Here is a 20,390-nt window from a genome sequence, read left to right as displayed (position 1 = left end):
GCCTAAGGAGACCCTGCTAGGTCCTAAGAAGGGAACGATGAACATGCTCAAGCCTCCAGTGATAAGCCAAAGGCAGTTTTTCTTTATTTTCTTTCTCAGTTTCTTCCTTTTCTGGGCAATAAAAAGGAAAGGGAAGAGGAACTTCCCTCTGAAGTCTTGGTGATTTCTTGTTAAGTACATATATAAATACAAACATGTTGAAAGCACATTCTTAATAAAATTATTAATAACTCAGGGTCAGGATGGGAGGAGTCATCTAGTGTGGGATCCCAGAGTTTGATTCTTAGTGTGTTCCCTATTTTTATGACTAGATGCTGGTGTGCAGAGCAGCTTTCGTGACCAGCTCTGGTTGTGTAACACGAACTGTGTTTCCCTGGGTGCCCAAATACCTGAGCTCAACACACCTTTGATGTTGCAGACGTGACTCCCTTGAAGGTTAAGGATTTCTCTAAAAGAAAATTTAAAAATAAAACACAGCTGTGTACATGCACATACACACACATGCATACCAACCACTAGAAATTATAGGTTGTATCTATGTACGAATAACATGAAATAGCCCCAGAAGATGGAAGTGGGGTTCCCTGCTGAGAAAGAAAAAATCAGCGCCCAATAAATTTAAAAAGCTACTAGTGGGAAATCATCCTCAGGGGAAAGAATAAATGCTGTTGAGGACACGTCAGGATACCTGAGGTTAATGAAGATACTCTGAAAAACATTTTTGAAGTCAAAGAATTCTCTTGGGCAGAGAGAATATATGAACAGGGTAGTCTGTCTATGACCCAAGAAAGGTAACTTTAGAGAGCAAGCATGAGCCTTGCTTAGCCCAGGGAAAAACTGGAGGATGGTAGGGTGTGCTGTGAAAACAACATATGGAACATCCCCCCTGCCCAAGACTTTCAGCTTCATGTCCATGTTCATAGGACAATACCTAATGACTAATCTAGCCTCCCTAAAATCTTTTTAACTAATTCAAAAGATATTTTACTTTATTTCATATTTATTCAGATATAATTGACACACAACATTGTGTAAGTTTAAGGTATACAATATGTTGACTTCCAAAATTTTGATAATGAAAGAGAGGTAGCCTGGCTAGGGGATAAAATTAACCTTCATAAAGCTAATGTTTCACCTTCCACAATAAATTAAGAAATTGGACATTTGAATTCTACCTTGCCATGAGTCTGGCTCCTGGGAGTCTGTTCTGAGTGCATGGATAAACTTGAAGCTTGGCCATACCCAGGATTGGCGGCCCTAGGTCTGGCAGTCCCCTTAAATCAACCTTGACATCGCAGAGCTCACACACCACTATTATAGAGCAGGAAGATGCATGAACCATGGAAGGAACCATGGCGTTAGAAGCAAGATTCCAGATAGCATCAAGGCCACTCCTACACATTCTGTCTGGCATCAAGAGTACTTGCTTCTCTCTCTCCAGCCTTCTTTAATTCCTCCCTGGCCCTTCTTCATCTCCACACTGTGACCTTGTTCAGGGTGCCATCCTCTGTCACTTGGATGGCTATAACAGCTGCCTCCTGATTAGTCCCCAGTGTGGACCCACACATTGGCCCCCATTCTCCACTCGCATAGCAATCATGGTGCTTGCTTGCCTAGCACGTTCAGCGAGCAACAGTCTCCCTGCCCCAACTCTCCCCCACTCCTCCCACCATGCACACACACCCCTATCTACAGAATGGCATCCACACTGCTTACAAAGCTCCATACTTGGGAATCATACCTGCAGGAAGCTGGCAGGGCATCTGACCTCTGAGCTTGGTTAGCTACAAGAGCTGGTATATGAAGTAAACCAGTTACTGTACAGCAGGTACTAAGTAAATAATAAACGGCTGTGATAATAACAACTTAGATGACAGAGCCTTTGCTTGTGTCTCCATCAGCTTTGTCGGCACCACTTGCCATCGCTGCCTACCCCTGCTGCTTGCTCTAGTCAGTCACATGGTGCTCGCTCGTGCTACCAGGCTAATACAAGTTCTGGGCCTCTGCTTGGACTCCCCTTCTTCACACTGTGACCAGCTAATTCCAGAACTTATGCTTCATGTGTCACATTAGGTATCACTTTTTCTGAGCTGCCTTTCTGGAACACCACATCCCTCACCCCAAAACTGGAGTAGTATTTCTTCATTTCCTTCCCTACACATAACACCAGGAACACCTATACTGTTCCTTATGACTCACTGTGTAATTGCCAATTCTCCTAACTGCCAATCCCACCAAGTGTTTCTGAAAATCAGGAGTGTATCTGTGCATCCTGCCTGAATCCCACAGCACCTGCTGTGATGAATATAAAGTAAATGTAGTGAGTACAAGTAAATGAGCAAATAACTGAATGAGGTAGAGGTAGGTGCAGGTGGCCCACTTAAGTCTCCTCCACTGTTGGCCATGACTCTCAGTTCCAGGCTAGAAAGGATGTGTGCAAAAAAATCACAGAAAAATTACCCTAAGAAAACTTCCATGACCACGTCATCTGACAAACCAAGGCCCCAGAGCAGCAGGATTGTTCCATTCCCCACCTCCAGTGTGACCCCAAACACCTGGTATGGTCGTGGACAGAGAAGGAGCTTCTATCTCTAACATCTAAGCATGGTCAATACTATCTTAACAGAAATGTCTTGGGCTTCTAGCTCTGGCACATGGGAGTATTCAGAGGTGCCTACAACTGGATTACCTGTGCTATACCCTGGCAAGCCTGCTGAGTCAGAATAAGCATTTTAATGCCCAAAACTGATCAGTGCATATCATCTCACGGCCATCAAGGCCTGTTGTCAGCAGAGGGAGGGTCCTCTTCACCCCAACACAGCTCCCAGCTCCTCCCCTGAGCCCCTTGGCAGGAGCTTCCAGGTATTAGAAACAGAAACTTAGAACACATGGCAAGCCTGCCACCTACAGTCAAAGGGCCCATGTATACCTGCCTTCAGTTCAAGCCAAACTTATCTTTGAAATAAAAAGTTAAATTTCTGTCCCTCCCTCTACCCCTTCTTTAGACAAGGAAAATTTAGGAAATTGACTTAAATTACTCTTTGAGCCAGTTTGTGTTTTTTCAAATTAAAAGCTGAATATACAATCAGAATAACTTCATTCAACAATGTGCAGCAGATGTTCACGGAGTGCCTGGGCTGCGTTACCTGTGGTAAATGCCGTAGTTCCAGGGGTGCCAGCTATTCAGTTCCCACGCTGTGCAGGGGAAACATAACTCCAATATCTGAATTTCTTTCTGTTTAATTTCTCTCACTTTCCTCGGGTCAGCTGCACTACCTTCTAGAGGAAAAGAGTAGCCTCTAAAATAAAACCAGTATGATCGCTGGAGGAGCAGACTCTGCAGCTGCTTCATGACCTTCATAGGAAGAAACATGAGGTGCCGACATCCACACCTCAGCTAAGGAAGAATGAATTGCACATGAAGTTAAATGTGGCTAAGTTGCCCTTTATTAACAAAAATGTGTAGCTTTTGGTAAATGCCACCACGGAGAACACAAACCATAGATAAAACACACACCAAGAGGTATATCCCAAGCTGGGGAATTTAAGAACACATGAGCAGAGTTCACACAGCACAATCATCACAAGAAGCAATCGTGATCACTAGGCAGCAACCACAACAGTAGAGCAGGGCCCTGAGACTGCTTTAAAGGCATTGAAGTTAAAGTTAAAGAAATAGCTGCAGTAGAGAAATTAAGGTAAAAATATACTCTCTTGCTAAAGAGTATAACAACACGATTATACATGTATTTAGTTTAAAATGAAAAACAAACAAATTTACAAATTACATCTGGATACTTAAAAATAAACTTTAGGTTGCTTTTCTTTTTGGCAGCACCAGACTAAACTCTGTGGTTTTGCAATATTTCAGAAACTTCAGGGACATTACAGTCTTCTGAGAAAGGCCCAGTACTTCAGAATTCCTGGTGTGGCTGTGGAAAAAGAACATTACTGGCAACAAATATTAAAAATATATTTTGATGTTCATAAATGTACACACATATTTAAGCATTCAAGCTGACATCCTAAATACTCTTTCAGTTAACATATATACATTTCTTTTTGATTGAAGGGAAAAAATGTACTTCATAGGCAAATTGTTTCAGCTGTAGATGGATAATTCTATGGTCATGTTTCCCTTTTTCATTGTGTATCTAGGGCCCGTATGAGTGTGTAGAGTCAGGTGACTTCATTCTCCCTGTTCCCCAAAGGGCTCTCCTGTGACATATCCTATAACTGCATGAGGAAACTGCTCTTTTTATTCAGGGGCTCTTTCTATATGTAGAATCAGAGAAATGGATTGCAATATCTTCTTAGGGAGAAACCGAGTATATTTTTTTCATTTCTTATGGTTCTGCATGCTTAAACAATCTGAGCTGGTATAAAGGACTGGATCACAGAGTTGCTCACAGCATACAAAGATGCCTGCTGCCCTAAGCTGCAAACTATAGATGCTCTCAGGCCTGTTGGCCCAGGCATAAATGTGAAATTTTATCCACGAGAAAGCATTATTGGAGCCCAAATCAGAAACTTTAAATAGCTCAATGATACTGATGCTTTTCTCTTTGGTTTAAAAGCAGTTATGACCAAACATTTTCAACTAAGAGGCAGACTTGATTGGAATAACAAAAAACACCTTGTCAGAAAATATTTAATGAGGTAGCTGAGATCAAATATCAAATCCACAGCATATACAAAGGTGCTTAATATGTGCTCAGGCATTTTTAAATGTATTTTTTAAATGCAAACTGCTAGAGTGCCTAATAAGTGCTCTTTCTTCCTAATTCCTAAGGGTGCATGCAAATCTTGAGAAGTGAGAAGAGACCCCTTGAAGAGTGAGAACAGCAAGAGGTTAGGAGTTAAGTGAAGCTGGAAGGAGAAAGGAAGGGTGCTCTGGGCACACAGCTTTGGCTGAAGTGGTAGTGCTCCCCCATGGAACTAAAATGTAGTCAGTACCACAGAAAACACACTTCAAATAGAACTCTGGGACGGGATGGGCTGAAAACCCAGCCTTGACCTGAGGCAGCAGGGAGCCAAGGCCTGGGGCACTTTCATTAAGGTAGAGGCAATGCTCAGAGCACCAACCCCACCACCTTCCAAAACCCTGCAACTACCCTCAGGAAGGAGTCTGGGCCTCCTGCTGCCCTGGGTTCTGGAGGAGGCTTCTGTTTTCAGCTGCTCAGCCCCCTGAGTCCTCCTCCCTGTGTACTCACAGGTACAGGCTGCTTCTGAATGAGCAGCTTTTCAGATGTCAACTTTAAAGCCTTCCATGTGGAGTCCTGGACAAAGGGAAATGTGGAGACACCAATCCTGGCAGTGTGGATTTTGTCTTTTCCAGCACTGTTCATACATTCACAACATGCACAGACACATTCGCACAGAGGTGCGCGGCAGTGTGGGCAATAGGGCAGCATCCAGGCAGTGCAGCGGGCTTTGGCTAGGCAGGAGTGGGCCGAGTAGAGGGGCCTGAAGCAGGGCTGGGTGGGGTCCTGAGAAGAAGCCTGGATCCACCTTCTTCACCACCCTCCCTTTCCTGTCCTCTGAGGTGGCAGCCAGCACACCAGGAGGCCCAGTGGAAAGGCAGGCACCAGGTTGCAGTGTTAGGTCTCTGTAGTATAGTTGCTGTAGGCCAGAGGAGGCAGGGCCTGAAAGCTGCTCCCCCTCCATGCACCAGGCTGGGACTCCATGTGCCCTTGCTCTTTATATTTACCCAGAATGTTTTTGGCTTCTTCCGTATCCCGCAAAGGGCTCTCTCCATATTCTTCCTTCAGCCACTGCCGGTACTAGAGAAGTTGAAAACAAAACTCAAAATGTCACACACACACTTGCATCCATGTAGACTTTAACCTATTAATGGTACAGATTTTGCCACATGTAAACTGGGAAATAAATGAGCATTGAGCAGTCATAGCTCTGTGGTTGGCCAGTCAGTGTCAAGCGAGAGAATCGCTGCTTCTTCAACATTTTGGCCTGAGGACACGAAAACAAATCAAACCAAGAAAATGACATTTGACCCAAAGGCAAAGAAACAGAAGCTGACATGGGGCCTACTGAAGATGGTAAAGGGCAATGTCCTGTGGCCGCAGTTGGTGAACAAGGGATCAGTGATGACTTTGATGGGGATGCATGTGGGGCATCCTTGGACCAGATGCCCTCTGCGGGCCTTTCCAATTTCAAATTCCATGCTTCTAGGAGTGTACAGGAAGACTGAAGCATCTTCCCAGGGGCTAATGCCTACATCATCGAAGGCCCCTGAGCATGGTTACCTGATGGACTTCATGCTTCTCAAATTCCTGTAGCTGTCTCTGGAAGCCCAGGTTGGGGTTGGCACATGACCTCCCCGCACGCACAGTTTGCAGGGCATCTTCCCAGCCAAAGTCAGTGACGGTCATGATGTATGCGATCACCAGAGTCACACTCCTGGAGACACCGGCCAGGCTGTAGGGCCAAGAGAACGCCACATGGGCAGGGGAGGTTTAGGGTCCACAAGTCTACTTCCTGATCCATTTGGAGCAAGAGATTCTGTAGACCTTATTTTAAAAAATCTTCCTGCCTTGGATTATGAGTGGATGGCAAACCAACGTTACCTGGAAATTACTCAGAAACATACAAGCTTCTCTTTATTACACTAGAATCTGAGGCATTCTTTATCTGTTAGCCTCATTTTTTATTGATTTTCTGCTGGCTATTGCTCCAGACACTTCAGTGTTATGATTCTCTATCACTCATGAGTTAGTCTTCAGATACTCCCCATTTCCTTGGATAGATAAAATAACTAAAGCACAGCAAAGGAACTTGAGGGGTTTGAGATCTATGCAAGAAATCCATTTATAACTTGCAGCAGTTTAGAAGGCTTTACGTTTAAAAAAATCTGGCTTTCTTAGATATGTGAGGGCCAAAAATATAACTTAAAAAACCTCTTAAATATAGAAGCCATTACCAAATATTCTGTTCTTCTTGAATAACTAAGCAGAGCACCACAGCGGGCATACTCCATGTGTGCTCTGAGATTCAGGGTCAAGGTAGATGCTCTGCAGACAATAACTGTTAATCATCTCTGGCAGGCTGAGAAAGGAGACGAATTTTAAATACATATGCAAATTAAGGTGGTCACAGAAAGGTTGTGCTGCGTCAGACTCAGAGTGCTCTACCAACGGTTTAAGATGGGGAAGTTTAGCAAATTTCTCATTTTTAGAAAAGCCTATCTTCTGATTTACACAACTGTAAGAAATATAAATTCCTAGAATATCAGACACACAGTTAAATATAAATAATAATGATGATAATAGTAATAATAATAGTAAACCATTCTCAAGTAGTGGCTCTTCCCTTAGGCTTTATAGTAGAAATAATGAGAGCTTTTAAAAAAATACACCCTCTTTAACTGCAACCCTGGAGATTCTAATTCACCAGGAGCCCTGGAAGCCCAGGCATAAGAGCTCAAAACTCCCCTTTAAATGGCTCCAACGGCAGCCTCCAAAGTGCTTTAAAGCAAAGGTAAATGATGTTACAAAACCTACAATTTGTATTTATAACATGCCCTACTCTTTTTTAAAAGTGAAATTAAAAATCAGTATTTTAAGAACTGCATAAAACTGCAGAACACCATTTTTAAAGCAATCTATCTATTGGCCCTTAGAACAAATTTCAATTTTCATGAATGACTCCTCTGGATATCACTCAATAGATTCTGTCATGGCAGGACAGCCACCAATCTTAGCTGCAACACTCCCCAGGAGACATCACTTAGCACTTCTAAAGAGTTTTCACTGCAACAGCAACCTCTTTGGGGGAACTTAAAAGATTGTTAGTTAATATCAAGCCTCATTCAAGACAGAGAGGGGAGACGTTCAGCCTACACTTTAACAGAGAGCAGAGTTCTGGCTCCAGAACATTGGCTGCTGGTTCCCTAGACAAATTAGTTATGTTATTAGGATGACTATTAGAGGTAGTAAAAATGAGAGAGCTGACACTCACTGAGAGCTTACTATGTGCCAGGTTCAGTGGTAAGAACTTTATGTGTGCAGTCCTTGGGTTATGTGTTATAACAGCTTTCTTTACATAGCATATATATACACATATGTGTGTGTGTATGTGTGTGTATATATATATATATATATATATATATATACACATATGTGTGTGTGTATGTGTATATATATATATATATATATATATATATATACACACACGTGCATGCATGCATATATATGTGTGTATATACATATACACACATACATATTTCCACACACACAAACTATGGCTGATTGAAGGTGGGTAGCTGTATAGAAACTGTTTAATTCTAAGAGTCTGTTCAGATCTTTTCAGAGCAAAGCAGTAATAAGCCAAACATACATGAATGCTTGAATCTACAAACAAAAAAGAAGTGGTCATTTAGGTGTTATAGTAATGTAATACTAAACACCCATATATGCGATCAAATCTCTGCAGTGTTTTGAAAGACCACTGAAGTTTCAGGAATGTGCTTACAAAATATGTACTCTTTTTCAGGAAGCTGTTCTGATTAAATGTTAGAGGTAGGCTAGAAAAGGAGATTCTGTTGTCTAGTAACCTTGACAGTCTCTACAGAAATCAAAACTGTGAAAATGAAAATCTTAAGTTAAAAGGAATAAAAAATTTAGATTTTCTTTCAACAAAAGCAAACAATGACTAACAAACAGGAGGGGTCAGGTGGGATGTGTTTGAGATTTAGAGGGTAGAGAAAGCTATTAGGAGATAAACTAATTAATTACACAGAAAACTACTTGATGAGAAACTAAGCTGAGCAGAATATGATAAGCATTATTAGGCAAGAGGCATACATACCAGTGTACAAGACAGCCCTCTCCCCTGAGTCGGCACTCGTGAATAAACTTAATACTTTCTTTGAAATGTCTTGATCTGGGGGTGGAAAAAAAAGAGAGAAGTGGCATTTCTCTACCCTACACATGATGAAAAGAAAAATCCACCTGAGGTTTCTTAAGGTCTCATAGCTCCACAGCTTCCCATAGGTCACACTATGTAGGGCTGGAGTGGCTTCAGCCTTGGATACATCACACACAACACTGAGGGCAAGGGACAGCCACCCATCTTCTGGGCTTTTCAGAATTTCTCTGCAAGGAATCTCTGAAATACACGATTGCAAGTGACTGGTTGTGGTGGTGGCAGGGTGGTTTCTGCCCAGCCCCATGGTCAGAAATACTCAGCAGCCCACCAGGGACCTCACACCAATAACCTGAACACCAGCTATGGACATTCGTAGCCATTCAAGTGAAGAAGGTGCCCACATCAGGCAAGCTCCCATTGCTTTTCATTGTCTTCTACCTTTGAATGGCCTATAAAAAGCAGCAAATCATTTGAAGTTGCCCATGGACTAAATTCATCTCCCTGTAAGCTCTGATTGAGTACTGACTCTTACCAGGGACTTTGCTAAGCTGCAATAGATTCAGGGATGAAGCAATCTAAGTGCAGGTGCCCAGATAGACTAGAACAGCAGGCAATAGAGGAACTGTATAGGTGCATGCATGCACACACATTCTAAGACCAAACGCAGGCATGACGTTGTCATCAGTGGAATGTCTAACCCAAAGATGCCAGACTCTCACCTGAAATATAACTACCAGAGGATTGCAAGACATGCATCTGTTAAATTTCCCAGGGACGAATGGACGAATGCTTGTAAGACATAAACTTGCAAACTGACTCAAGGCATTGCAATTCTATTCCCAAAGATTGGCTTAGTATAAAGCAGTCAAAAAAAAAAAAAAAAAAAAAAAGATTCCTGCTGCAATCCTGAAATCTGAAGTGTTAGTAATGAAAGAGTCCCCAGAACAAGGGTATGGAGCAAAAGCCCACGGAAGTCAGGTAGCAGAGTCATGTGGAGGGATGTGAGCATTTGGGAAGATATGACCAGCAGAAACCAGGCCAGGTAAAGGTGCTACAGGTAGGAGTAAAGGTTCAGTGTTCAGCGATTCCTCTCTCTCAAGCAAAACCAGCAATCTGGAGTTTGCAGTGAACTCTTCTGATTTTAACATATCAAATGGTGGCAGAGTATGTTTTTATTTGGGGCAGCAAGGTGCCTAGTCCCTAAGAATATCCCATCTTCCATCCAGTTCTGGCCACAGAGAAGTTAAAGGGAAAGCTGTGCTATGGGGACTTCTGGAGAAGTTTTTCCTTCCTGATTAAAGGAACGCTATCTATCTCTGTTCCAGGCTTCCTGCCAGGGAACTGGAAGTGAGCACCATGCTTAGAGCTGCATCAGATGTCTTGTAACCACAGGTGACAGGTTCCTGAAGTAAAAGGGCAGTGGGGTGGAAACAGGGACATCAGGGAGCTAATGTGCAGCCCAAGAGCATCCAGCTTCAGGCTTCTTGGTCAGGGCGTTAGGTAAATAAATATCTTTATAACTTAAAATACTGTCAATCAGATATTCTGTTACTTATAGCCAAATATAATCTACCTGATATCAGCAACTAATTCAACAATTTTTAAAACACGGAGCCAATTCTTCTGGCTTAGGAGTGGTTACCAGCTGCTCATCTTCAAACTGCTTCATGGTTTATGCAGTGTGACTTATTCTTCTCTGTAGGCCAGTGCATACGGTAGACAGGTGGGGTGGGTTTGACTGTAGATCCCAGGACCAGGATAGGCAGCCCAGAACCCAGAACACACCCCTGACAGTAGGCTAGCAGCTGAGGGATGCACGTCTTTGTCCACTAGGCCAGCCACACTGCGGCATCCAAGGGTTTTGGAGAGGCCTCTCCATGCCTGTCCTTTGTGGGTCTCTTTCTGGTCAAGGAGAGCTGCATTTGAAATAAGACAGGCAGGGAAGAACACAACTACCAGAAAATAAAAAGCAAATCTAGAAAAAAATGACAATTACCTAAATAACTGAATAAATCACAGATTGCCTCAGAACACTGCAAAGGTCACCCAGTGACATAAAAGTTACCAGTGCTCCACCAGGCAGGCAGGCCTTGGTATTTTGAGGGACATGGTCAATGTTCTGGAAGTCACCAAGATCTTACAAAGGTGACAAATGAATCCCTTTTGAAACGTCCAAACGGGAACAACTTCTTATATCTGACTTTTACATCTGCACATCCCAAACCACATGCACAATGAAACGCAGGTCTTAAAACCTGTGGGATGTACCTGGGTTCAAGAGTCCGCTTTGCCACATCTCAGAATAAGAGGATATGGGCGTGGTCAGCTGGGCAACATCCAAACTTTCCAAAGCCCAGAAAAAGTGTGTGAAGGAGTTGAGGAAATAGTGAGGAGGTACCCCTACTCCACCCACTGCAAACCCTTTACTCTCTCAGCTCTCTCTGCATCAAGCACTAAGTCCAGGGCAAATTCATGGACAGTTCCTGTCCACCACTTTGTTGTGGCAAGGGCTACAAAGCCCCAGGGCAAGCATCTCTAAGAGGGCCTGCTCACAGCCCTGGCTCAGGAGCATTATCATACCAATGAGGGACGGCTCAGAGCCCTGTCATGAAACTGACTCATAAACACATTAGGCATGAGGCCAAGCCAGGCAGACATTCCTAGAAATGCCTTTTCCAAGAAAAGCCAGGAGACAGGGTGTTTGCTACTGCTTTGGTGTACTCCAAGGAGTGGGGGATTATTTCCAGGGAAGCTAATGACATAAGCCTAAGCTCTGGTCATTAAACTCCCTCCTCCACAGTGGGAAATACCCGCGACTCTGGTCCTGATATTGCTCAATCCTCCAATGTGAAGCAGAAGCACAATCTGAAGCACCATCCCACCACAAGCTGTTTCAATGAACATAGCTTCCCTATTCCTGCTCTTCATTTTGCTTCTCATTTTGTACCTTTACTTCCATACAAAGACATGTGGAATAAGTTCTGTCCTGGGAAAGCCAACTGGACTAATCCAGAAAGAAAGTGCAACCTACACGTGTGTTACAAACTCACCTGATAATGCCTGCTGCTGCTGAGAACCTTAAGGGAACACCCTGGGTCAGGCAGAAGGGCACTTCAGATGAGATGTCCTCCTTAGGGGCTCAGCCAACAGCTCAACAGCTCTGCGACTGACCCTCTTCCTCTTCTTCCTTCTTAGTTTGTGCTAGGCTTCCTCACAGACCAGCGCATCCCCAACCCTCCCTCTCTCCATCTAGAGGCCCAGAACCAGGACTAGACAGGTTTTGACCTTCGGAGAGCCCACAGAAAAGATGGTGTGTGGATCGAGCAAAGCCATACCACGCAGTGCTCATTTTTTGAGGCCGAACAATTTCTTCTTACTTGAAGACCACAGGGCTTGGTGGCTATGATCCCCACTGGGGGAAATGAGGCAGTCCTGTCCTGTTGATAAGGACTGTGACTGCATGAGCCCAGGGATCTCGCCAAGTGCCCTGAAGGGCAGCTGGGGTTACCCCCAGCCAGCCATACTGACAGCATGTCACAAGAATCAGGATACTTTTCCCTCCCCTCAACAGAGTATAAATACGTGTGTGTTTATACATGTATGCATGAAAGCAAAGGAGAAAAATTCAGAAAAGGCAAGCATCCTTAGATTTTGTTTTCTCTCAGAAAAGAATGATTGAAAAAAACAAATGGTTGAAGTGTTCTATCTGGCCCCAGGCTCTGGAAAGTAGGCTCAGATCAGAGAGCTGCTTTCTCCTGGGGCAAAATCAGTCCAGGCCCCCCAGTCCTGTCTGGTGCCCTCCAGCCAGAACACTGACTGTGAAGCCCTCACTCCACCCAGAAGCAAGTAAGAAGGAATGTTCTTCACCTTTACAGACACTGGTAGGGCTGTTTTATTAGGTCACAGCATTAAACACATAAAACTCACATTTATACTAGTGATTCTCCAACTTTTCTATTTCCTGCACTGTCAACATTTTTAAAAAATTGGGAATGTGTGTGCCATACTTTTCTTTTTAAATTATTTTCATTACATAAGTTTCAGGTATACATTATAATTTGACATCTGCATACATTACACAGTGATCACCCCCAAAATCTAGTTTCTATCCATCACCATATAATTAAGCCCTTCTTCCCCCTCTTTCACCCATCCCCAACATTCTAAACCTCTGGTAACCACTGATCTATTCTCTGTATGTATGAGTTTGTTTTGGTTTTGTTCGTTCGTTCGTTCATTGTGTTTATTGGCTTTTTAGATTCCACATGAGTGAAATCATCTGGCATTTGTTTTTCTCTTTCTAACATGTCACTTAGCATTATGCATTCAAAGTCCATCTACGTGTCACAAGTGGCAAGATTCATTTTTTTTTTATGGCCGAGTAATATTTTATTGTATACATGTACCACATCTTCCTTATCCATTCATCCATTGATAGACACTTAATGTTGTTTCTATATCTTGGCTATTGCAAATAATGCTGCAATAAACACTGAGGTGCATTTACCTTTTGAATTAGTGTCTTCATATCTTTTGATAAATACCCAGAAGTTGAAATAGCTGGATCACATAGTTGTTTTATTCTTAATTTTCTGAAGAATTGCTATACTATTTCCATAGTGGCTGCTTCAATTTATAATCTCACCAACAGTGTGCAAGCGTTCCCTTTCCTCTACATCCTCCTCAGCATTTGCTATTTATTTTCTTTTTGATAACAGCCATTCTAACAGGTGTGAAGTGATATCTCACTGTGGTTTTGATTTGCATTTCCTAATAATTAGTGATGATGAACATCTTTTCATGTACCTGATGGCCATCTGTATGTCTTCTTTGGAAAGATGTCTATTCAGATCCTCTGCTCATTTTTCAATCAGGTTGTTTGTACCTTACTTTTCATTTTGGCAGATAAGGTTATTTAAAAAACAAACTAAAACTAACAAACAAACAAACAAAAAACCCCCAAAAAACCCTCTCTACCATCTACAACATCATTTCAGAGAGAATAGTTCAACACTAAAAAAACTTAGGAAGACATACGCTAAAACTAAAAATAGTGAGTTTTTTAAGTTAAATAAGGGAAGTTTTATGAAAAAAAACACATTTTCCATGGACTGCAAAGTCCTTAGGAGTCCTGTGTGAGCACATATGGGTGTTCTCATGTGTGTATGCACATGTATGTGCACCTCTAGAAGGGCCACTAAGGACTACCTAGCTCTGATCTTGCAAAATTGCTTTTTAAATAATGAAAATAGAGAAAAATAGAAATAAGAGCAAAGGAGACATCAGCTAAACTAAAGAAATATACACAAAAAGATAGGGAGGTGGAATAAGGCAAGGAAGTTTTAATGACATTTTAAATATAAATTCTCTGTATTGCTAATGACTCTTCTCCTCACTGAAAAATCTCAAGAAATTTAGAGATCTGCTCAATTCTCTAACCACAGAATGTCAAAAAGGCTCTACTGTAACAATGTAATGCTATTGACTTCACAGCACAGACCAAATTCCCCTGGACTTGATAGAAGATTAAAAAAGATAACTACATTCTTAATGATGTCTAAATACAAAACACCAATTTAATAAATGTTAAAATAAGAAGAAATAAAAGAAGCTACTATACATCTAACTATCCACTCTCAAAATACATTAATACTCCTTACCTGAATAGACAGAAAATATAATCTTATTCTTGGAAATGCTTAGTATTCATAAAAAACACTTTTACTTATCTCACTTGGTACTATAAAAATTGTGATAGGTATTTTACAGTGAGAGAAGTAAGGTTAAATAACTTGCCTAAGAAAGCATAGAAAGGAAGCAAATGTAAATATTTCCAAAGCCTTAATTCACCAAACCACCCTACACTAGCCACTTGGGAGAACATGTAGTGTGTGCACTTGATACAAATTCTAGGATGCCTCTAATTGTGACAAATCATGCAAAATGCAGCAGCCTGGGTCTGGGGGGTTATTACAACTATGAGAACTTGAACTTTCACATTTCCTGACTTTGCAAGGCAAGGTGGTAGGGGGAACTGAGCTAAAATTTTAATGCGTTAAAATTACCTCAAACCAGGTTTATGCATATTAAGTTCCTGGAAGATAAGATGGGGGTATTTGTAAGCATAAGGCCAAGAAAGAAAACCGACCTTTCTGGGGAGTTTGCAGCAACTGAATGCCAAGTGAAAGCAGTCTCAAAAGGTCATAAACCTCTAACTAAGCATAATTAGCAAGAAGAATTCCTGTTGGTATAGAAATTTGTGGGTAAAGATTTAGGATATAAAATCTCAAAATCCAAAGCTGGAAATAATTTTAAAAATCTGTAAGTTTAAAACACAAGCAATACAGTTTTCTGAAATTTATTTTGTCATTAAATGTAGGAATTCTTAGGCATCAGGAATTACAAGTGCCTAGACTAAAGAACTACTAGTTCTAATTTGGTTACCCAGAGTATATATTCCAAGTGATAGGCATGATTCCTCTCACTTTGTTAAGCAGAGCATTAAGAGTATTTATCTCCTGGCCACCCACTTTGGTTGATGATACAGAAGTGAAGGTTCATTTCAGTCTTCATAGGCTCCTAATATTTGCAGGCTACCCAAAGTGTGGTAGGTCACATAAAGAGTCAGTGTTCTGCATGCCAACATTAAGTTAATAGTCTGATTATATCATGAAAGCATATTTGCTGTTCGAAGGCATGCTATGTTTTTCAGTGAAATATTTGTAAAAGGTAAAGAGAAACTCAAGCTATTTCATGAGTTATCTCTTAACATACAAAGTACACTCAAAATTCAAACTTAACTCCATAATTTCCATATAACTTAGTACAGCAAGAAATATTTATAGAATCATGGACATTTACATGCTCAAAGCCCTACTTACACATAAGCTTTGCTATTACTAAGGGATTAAAACTAAGTTCCCCAAAGAAGGACCTATACTCATAACTAAAACAGTAGAATGTCAGTTTTTCTGTCTTTCAATGAGTTATGATCTTGACTTTCTTTTTCAACTGAAACAGAGATCATACTATTGTAGGACTTGACTCGAAAGAGCATCGATGGTGCATTCTCCACATAGTCCTATCATTAGACCCAAACATAAATGCTGTAATAATTAACTATTGGAAACTGGTTTCCCACACTTACGCTTTCATCCAGGTACAAGGAAAGGGTTAAAAAGGCAAACCATACATTTTAACGAAATCATTGTACATATTTTGGACAGATGAGAACTAATTCAAATCTTATGAGTTAGTCCTCTGGCCCCAAGGTAACTGTGTTTGGGCTAATTTTGCCAGAAGATTTGAACTGACCCACAAGACTGGAACTCAGAGAAGCGGCTGTTGCATTCTCTGTCACTCTGGTTTTTCCACGTAAGCACATCTTCCAAGTAAATGAAGCAGGCTTCCTGAGCATCAAAACTTATTTTCAACTACCTTTTCTATAACTCTCAAGATATAGTAATATACTTTTATTTTGAGTAGAGTAAAATTATACTCTTATTTTTGAAAGTACTTAGAGTTCATAGAGAATATTTTCACATACATGATCTCATCTCCAAAATTGTGAAGGCAGGCCTTTTTCAGATGAAAGACTTGAAGTTTAGATGGGTTAAAATGACTTGCCTAAAGTAGATGAAACTGGTTTTATATTTGAGATATCTAATTCTAGGTCTACTGCTTACTTGTCCATATAACGCAGGACCACTCAATCAATGCCCAGTCTTCACTTGGTAAGTCAGGGTTATTGTCCTGGTAAGTGCAGTGCTTGGCTCCTAACAAAGCTGAGAAGCCCTGGGGGCAGCTCAGGTACAGGTGGTCATCTACCTTGACAACAAATATCCAGAATGTATTACAGTTTGATTATTCCAAAGAGTCAAATTTCCAATCAGGTATTGATATATTCAATGTTAGAATCTCAGTTTGAGATAACGGCAAAGCAACCAGTCTAAAAATAGCCATCAAAACACAAGCAGAAGATTGCTGTGGTCTTCAGAGAAAGGCAGTGGCTCACTTCCTTCCGTACACACCATGCCCTTCCAACCACTTCTGTTTCTTGACACGACTAGTAACCAAGGAAGTTCTCTAATGCTCTTCCCCTCCTTCCAGACCTAAGCTACTACTGTTTTCCTATTGATCTCAGAAAAATCCTTCTTCTACCACCCTCAATATTAAAGACTGACTTTTCCTGTGAAATATGGAGAGTTAGCATGGAAACACAAGCCCTGGGTAGAACATAATTGCCCCCACTTCTAACTTGGCCCTGCCCTTTCCTGGTCTAACGCTACACCACCTTGTCCTCCTGCTCAATCCCCTCATCCTTCTTCACTCCAATCTATCCTAGGTCTAGCCTCATTTTTTTCAAACAAGGAGATTCCCCCCAAATTATTGCATAAACTGTGATTTCACTGTAGCAATGAAAAATCAAGGTTGGCTAATGTTCCAATTTGACAGCTTTCAAGAGAGGAACACTAAACATAAGATTATGCGGTCTGTACTTATATAGGATTTGTAGGCAATAGAACTCAAGAACCATGAAGGATAAATCCTGACAAGCCTATGGACTCCCAAATTCACAAACGGCACCAAAGCTTATAGTTTCTCTGATGAAATGCAGTGACATGTAATTCTAGGAGGGTCATTGTGTCTGACAGCACAAGGCTAGACTGAAAAGCTGAGGTTGGGGTCTGCGAGATACACCGAATGGCTAAATATTTTACTTCTGCCCCCAGCCTCTCAGTCTGCATGGTTCAAATCCACGCTTTAGTAAAACTGTTATCTGCTCCACGTCATGATCTTTCTGGGTCATTTCTGAAAACTGAAGAGTGTGAGTGTTAAAGCTGTAACTGCTGTAGGTCTCCAGAGGCCTGACCTTCATTCTGCCAAAGCCTAATCCTATGGGTCTCTATATGCTGCTGTGATCTGGAAAAGATAGCAATTACAAATTTCAGCTGTGAGGAATAGAGGATTGGACTTTCCTAAACCAGAAAGTTCTATTCACTCAACTCAGACAGGCTTTAGAAGTATGCTGTCCCACATGGTGGCGACTAGCCATATGTGGCTATTGAGTACTTGAAATGAAGCTGATCTAAACTTGAGATGTGTTGTAAATGTAAAAAAAGAGCCTTAATATGAAGACTTAATATAAAAAAAGGATGTAAACTATCTCATTAAAAAATATTGAGCATGTGGTTGAAATGATAGTACTTTGGATATACTGGGTTAAATAAAACATATTACTAAAACTAGTGTCACCTATTTCTTTTTTATTTTTACTTTTTTTTTAAATGTGGCTCCTAGAAAATTTAAAATTACATGTATGGCTTGCATTTGTGGCTCATATTCTATTTCTGTTGGACAGTGCTGCATTACACAAAATCTAACAGCTTCTTTAAGGGTTTGCTTCTAGAGAAAGGATGAACATGCTAAAGGTTTGGTTTGAGGTATCCTTTTTAAAAATTAGATTCTCCTTTAGACATCTCATCAGTTAGAGCAGAGCAGAAGGATCGGCAAACAAGAAGCACACCTCCAGCTACAGTTCTGCCCAACTCAGCAGCATAAACTTTTGTGGGCCTCAGGGTCTCTCCTGGAAGGCAGCAGCTATGCACAGCATCAAGGGTCCCATTGCCTCCAATAACTTCACTGTCCTTTACTTATTTGACTTTACTGTCTTTAATTCATTTTTAGTATCTTCAAATAATACAGAAAAAAAAAAAAACTTACAGGTTTTGAGATGGTGAATCCGCTGCTGGAATGCACAGGTACTTAACCCCCTGTAGAATGATAAAAAATAAAATAAAATAAAAGATGCTATCCAGTACAGAAAAATATTTAAAGGAACTATTTATTCAGATCAAAAAAATAAAAAATAAAAAGGAGAAGTTTTTTTACTCATCTTTTGTTGCCAAGGAACGAAGAAAAACTCTTTAATTAAGGTTCCTGGTTATTTTCTGTGGTCATGTGTACAAATATTCATGTTCTAGGTTGGAAACAGCTTGTAAACAGGGTACATCAAAAGAGTAAAATAATTGAGTACTTTCTGGTAAGTGTCAACAATTTTCAGAACTATCATCTCAGATGCCTGTTCATATATTCCACATTTTTTTAAATCTATTTCACTTAGAATCCAGTGTTATTAAAAACCTTAACATGATGACTAAAAACTATAACGTTGTTACAGTTTTCTATGTTAAATTTTAGTATGAGGAGAATTACAGTTTCACTGGTGCACTTGATAGGAGCTTTTATACATCGAAAACAATTTTCAGAGGAGTAAAGTTTTGTGTACTAAACTAAGTTTTTTAAAAATAATGGACAGTTCGAAAAAACAAACTTCATATAGTTCTCTAAAAAAATCTATAAAAATGTTAATGTAAATTTATGCTGCACAAAAATGCTAAATGAGTTTTATTAAAGACCTGCTTGTTTCTTTAAAAGGGCTTAAAGTATAGTTTAAAAGGTCTTCAATGTCAAGTGAAAGTACAAAATCTAGAAACCTCTGCAAAAGAATATGGCTTCATGAAAACTAAGAGGAACCATTTTTGATCCCTTCTTCTCTTGATAGCCTACTCTCATAGAGTCTTGCCACCATGTCATGAATAAGTATGTGAGTGTGTGTATGTGTACATATCAGAAAACAGAAAAAAAAAAACTGAAGAGAGTCATAAAATAACATCCAGAATTTTTTGAATTTTTTTGTAGTTGATCATTAAAATTTTACTGTTAACTCCTATCATTAGGAATTTCTGTGCTGTATTTGCTAATGTAGTCTTGTAAGGAACATCTAAATTTGTAGCTGCCCCAAATCCTGGCACAGATCCACATTTTGATACTTCCCCACAAGTGAATCCTACTTTCCCAATACACAATCCACACAAACCACATTTCTCAATCTCCTTTGCTATTAGGGTACAAACTCAGGACCTGGTTTCATCATCTGACACACTTACATGAGCTAGATTTGGAAACAGGACATAGAAAGAGTCAGATGGGTTAAGAACACCTGCTTTGCAGGTGCAGGTGGCGGCAGTGTGGTAGCAGATCTTACTGAGCCAGTTCTGTGATGTGGTCTGGGTGTTGTTCCTGGAACCTCAGATGAAATCCTGTTTCTCCAGTTCCTCTGAGGAGACCAAAAGCTCTCAACAAACTCATTGCTGCTGAAACTGGCTCAGAGTAAAACCTGTTGTCTGTAACTAAGACATGAGTGATACAATTCCCCCTAATGTCTCCCACTATTTTGAGAGGTTGGAAAACATTTTTTTTCCTTAGTTCTTATTTACATATATATATATTTTTCCAGCTTGATTCAATCATTACATCTTCTAACGAAGGCTCCTTTGAGTCTTGAAGATGATGAATTTTACCGTTGCTTATCCATACAGAACACTTCACATAAAACCAAACAGGCTTTAATATGCCAAAGGTAAAATTTAAGGCTCAGCTGCTAGAATAAAGTGAAGCAGCAGATTCTCCCTCTTTCAAGTCTCACTTCATCATCCCTAACT

The 20,390-nt window shown here is 40.7% G+C and overlaps 1 protein-coding gene across 7 annotated transcripts in view; it reads right to left on the bottom strand.

The window, feature by feature from the left end:
* Positions 1-3,419: 3,419 nt before the first annotated feature.
* Positions 3,420-20,390, bottom strand: part of DUSP22 (dual specificity phosphatase 22) — a 57,223-nt gene continuing 40,252 nt past the window's right edge. For 3 of the 7 annotated variants that reach the window (XM_011383236.2, XM_011383237.2, XM_011383232.2), the window contains 4 exons: positions 18,610-18,659; positions 8,827-8,901; positions 6,267-6,438; positions 3,420-5,783 (listed from right to left, as the gene is read on the bottom strand). In XM_011383236.2, the coding sequence (XP_011381538.1) occupies positions 5,601-5,783; positions 6,267-6,438; positions 8,827-8,901; positions 18,610-18,659 (480 nt within the window). In that variant the 3' untranslated portion in view covers positions 3,420-5,600. The remainder of the gene's footprint in view (positions 5,784-6,266; positions 6,439-8,826; positions 8,902-18,609; positions 18,660-20,390) is intronic. The other 4 variants (XM_011383235.2, XR_002777770.1, XM_011383234.2 and 1 more) reach the window with 4 other exon arrangements.

The sequence above is a fragment of the Pteropus vampyrus genome, unplaced genomic scaffold (assembly GCF_000151845.1).
Source record: "Pteropus vampyrus isolate Shadow unplaced genomic scaffold, Pvam_2.0 Scaffold509, whole genome shotgun sequence".
NCBI classification, from domain to species: domain Eukaryota; kingdom Metazoa; phylum Chordata; class Mammalia; order Chiroptera; family Pteropodidae; genus Pteropus; species Pteropus vampyrus.
Note: the sequence above shows the minus strand (reverse complement) of the source record. Positions and strands in the feature narration are given on the sequence as shown.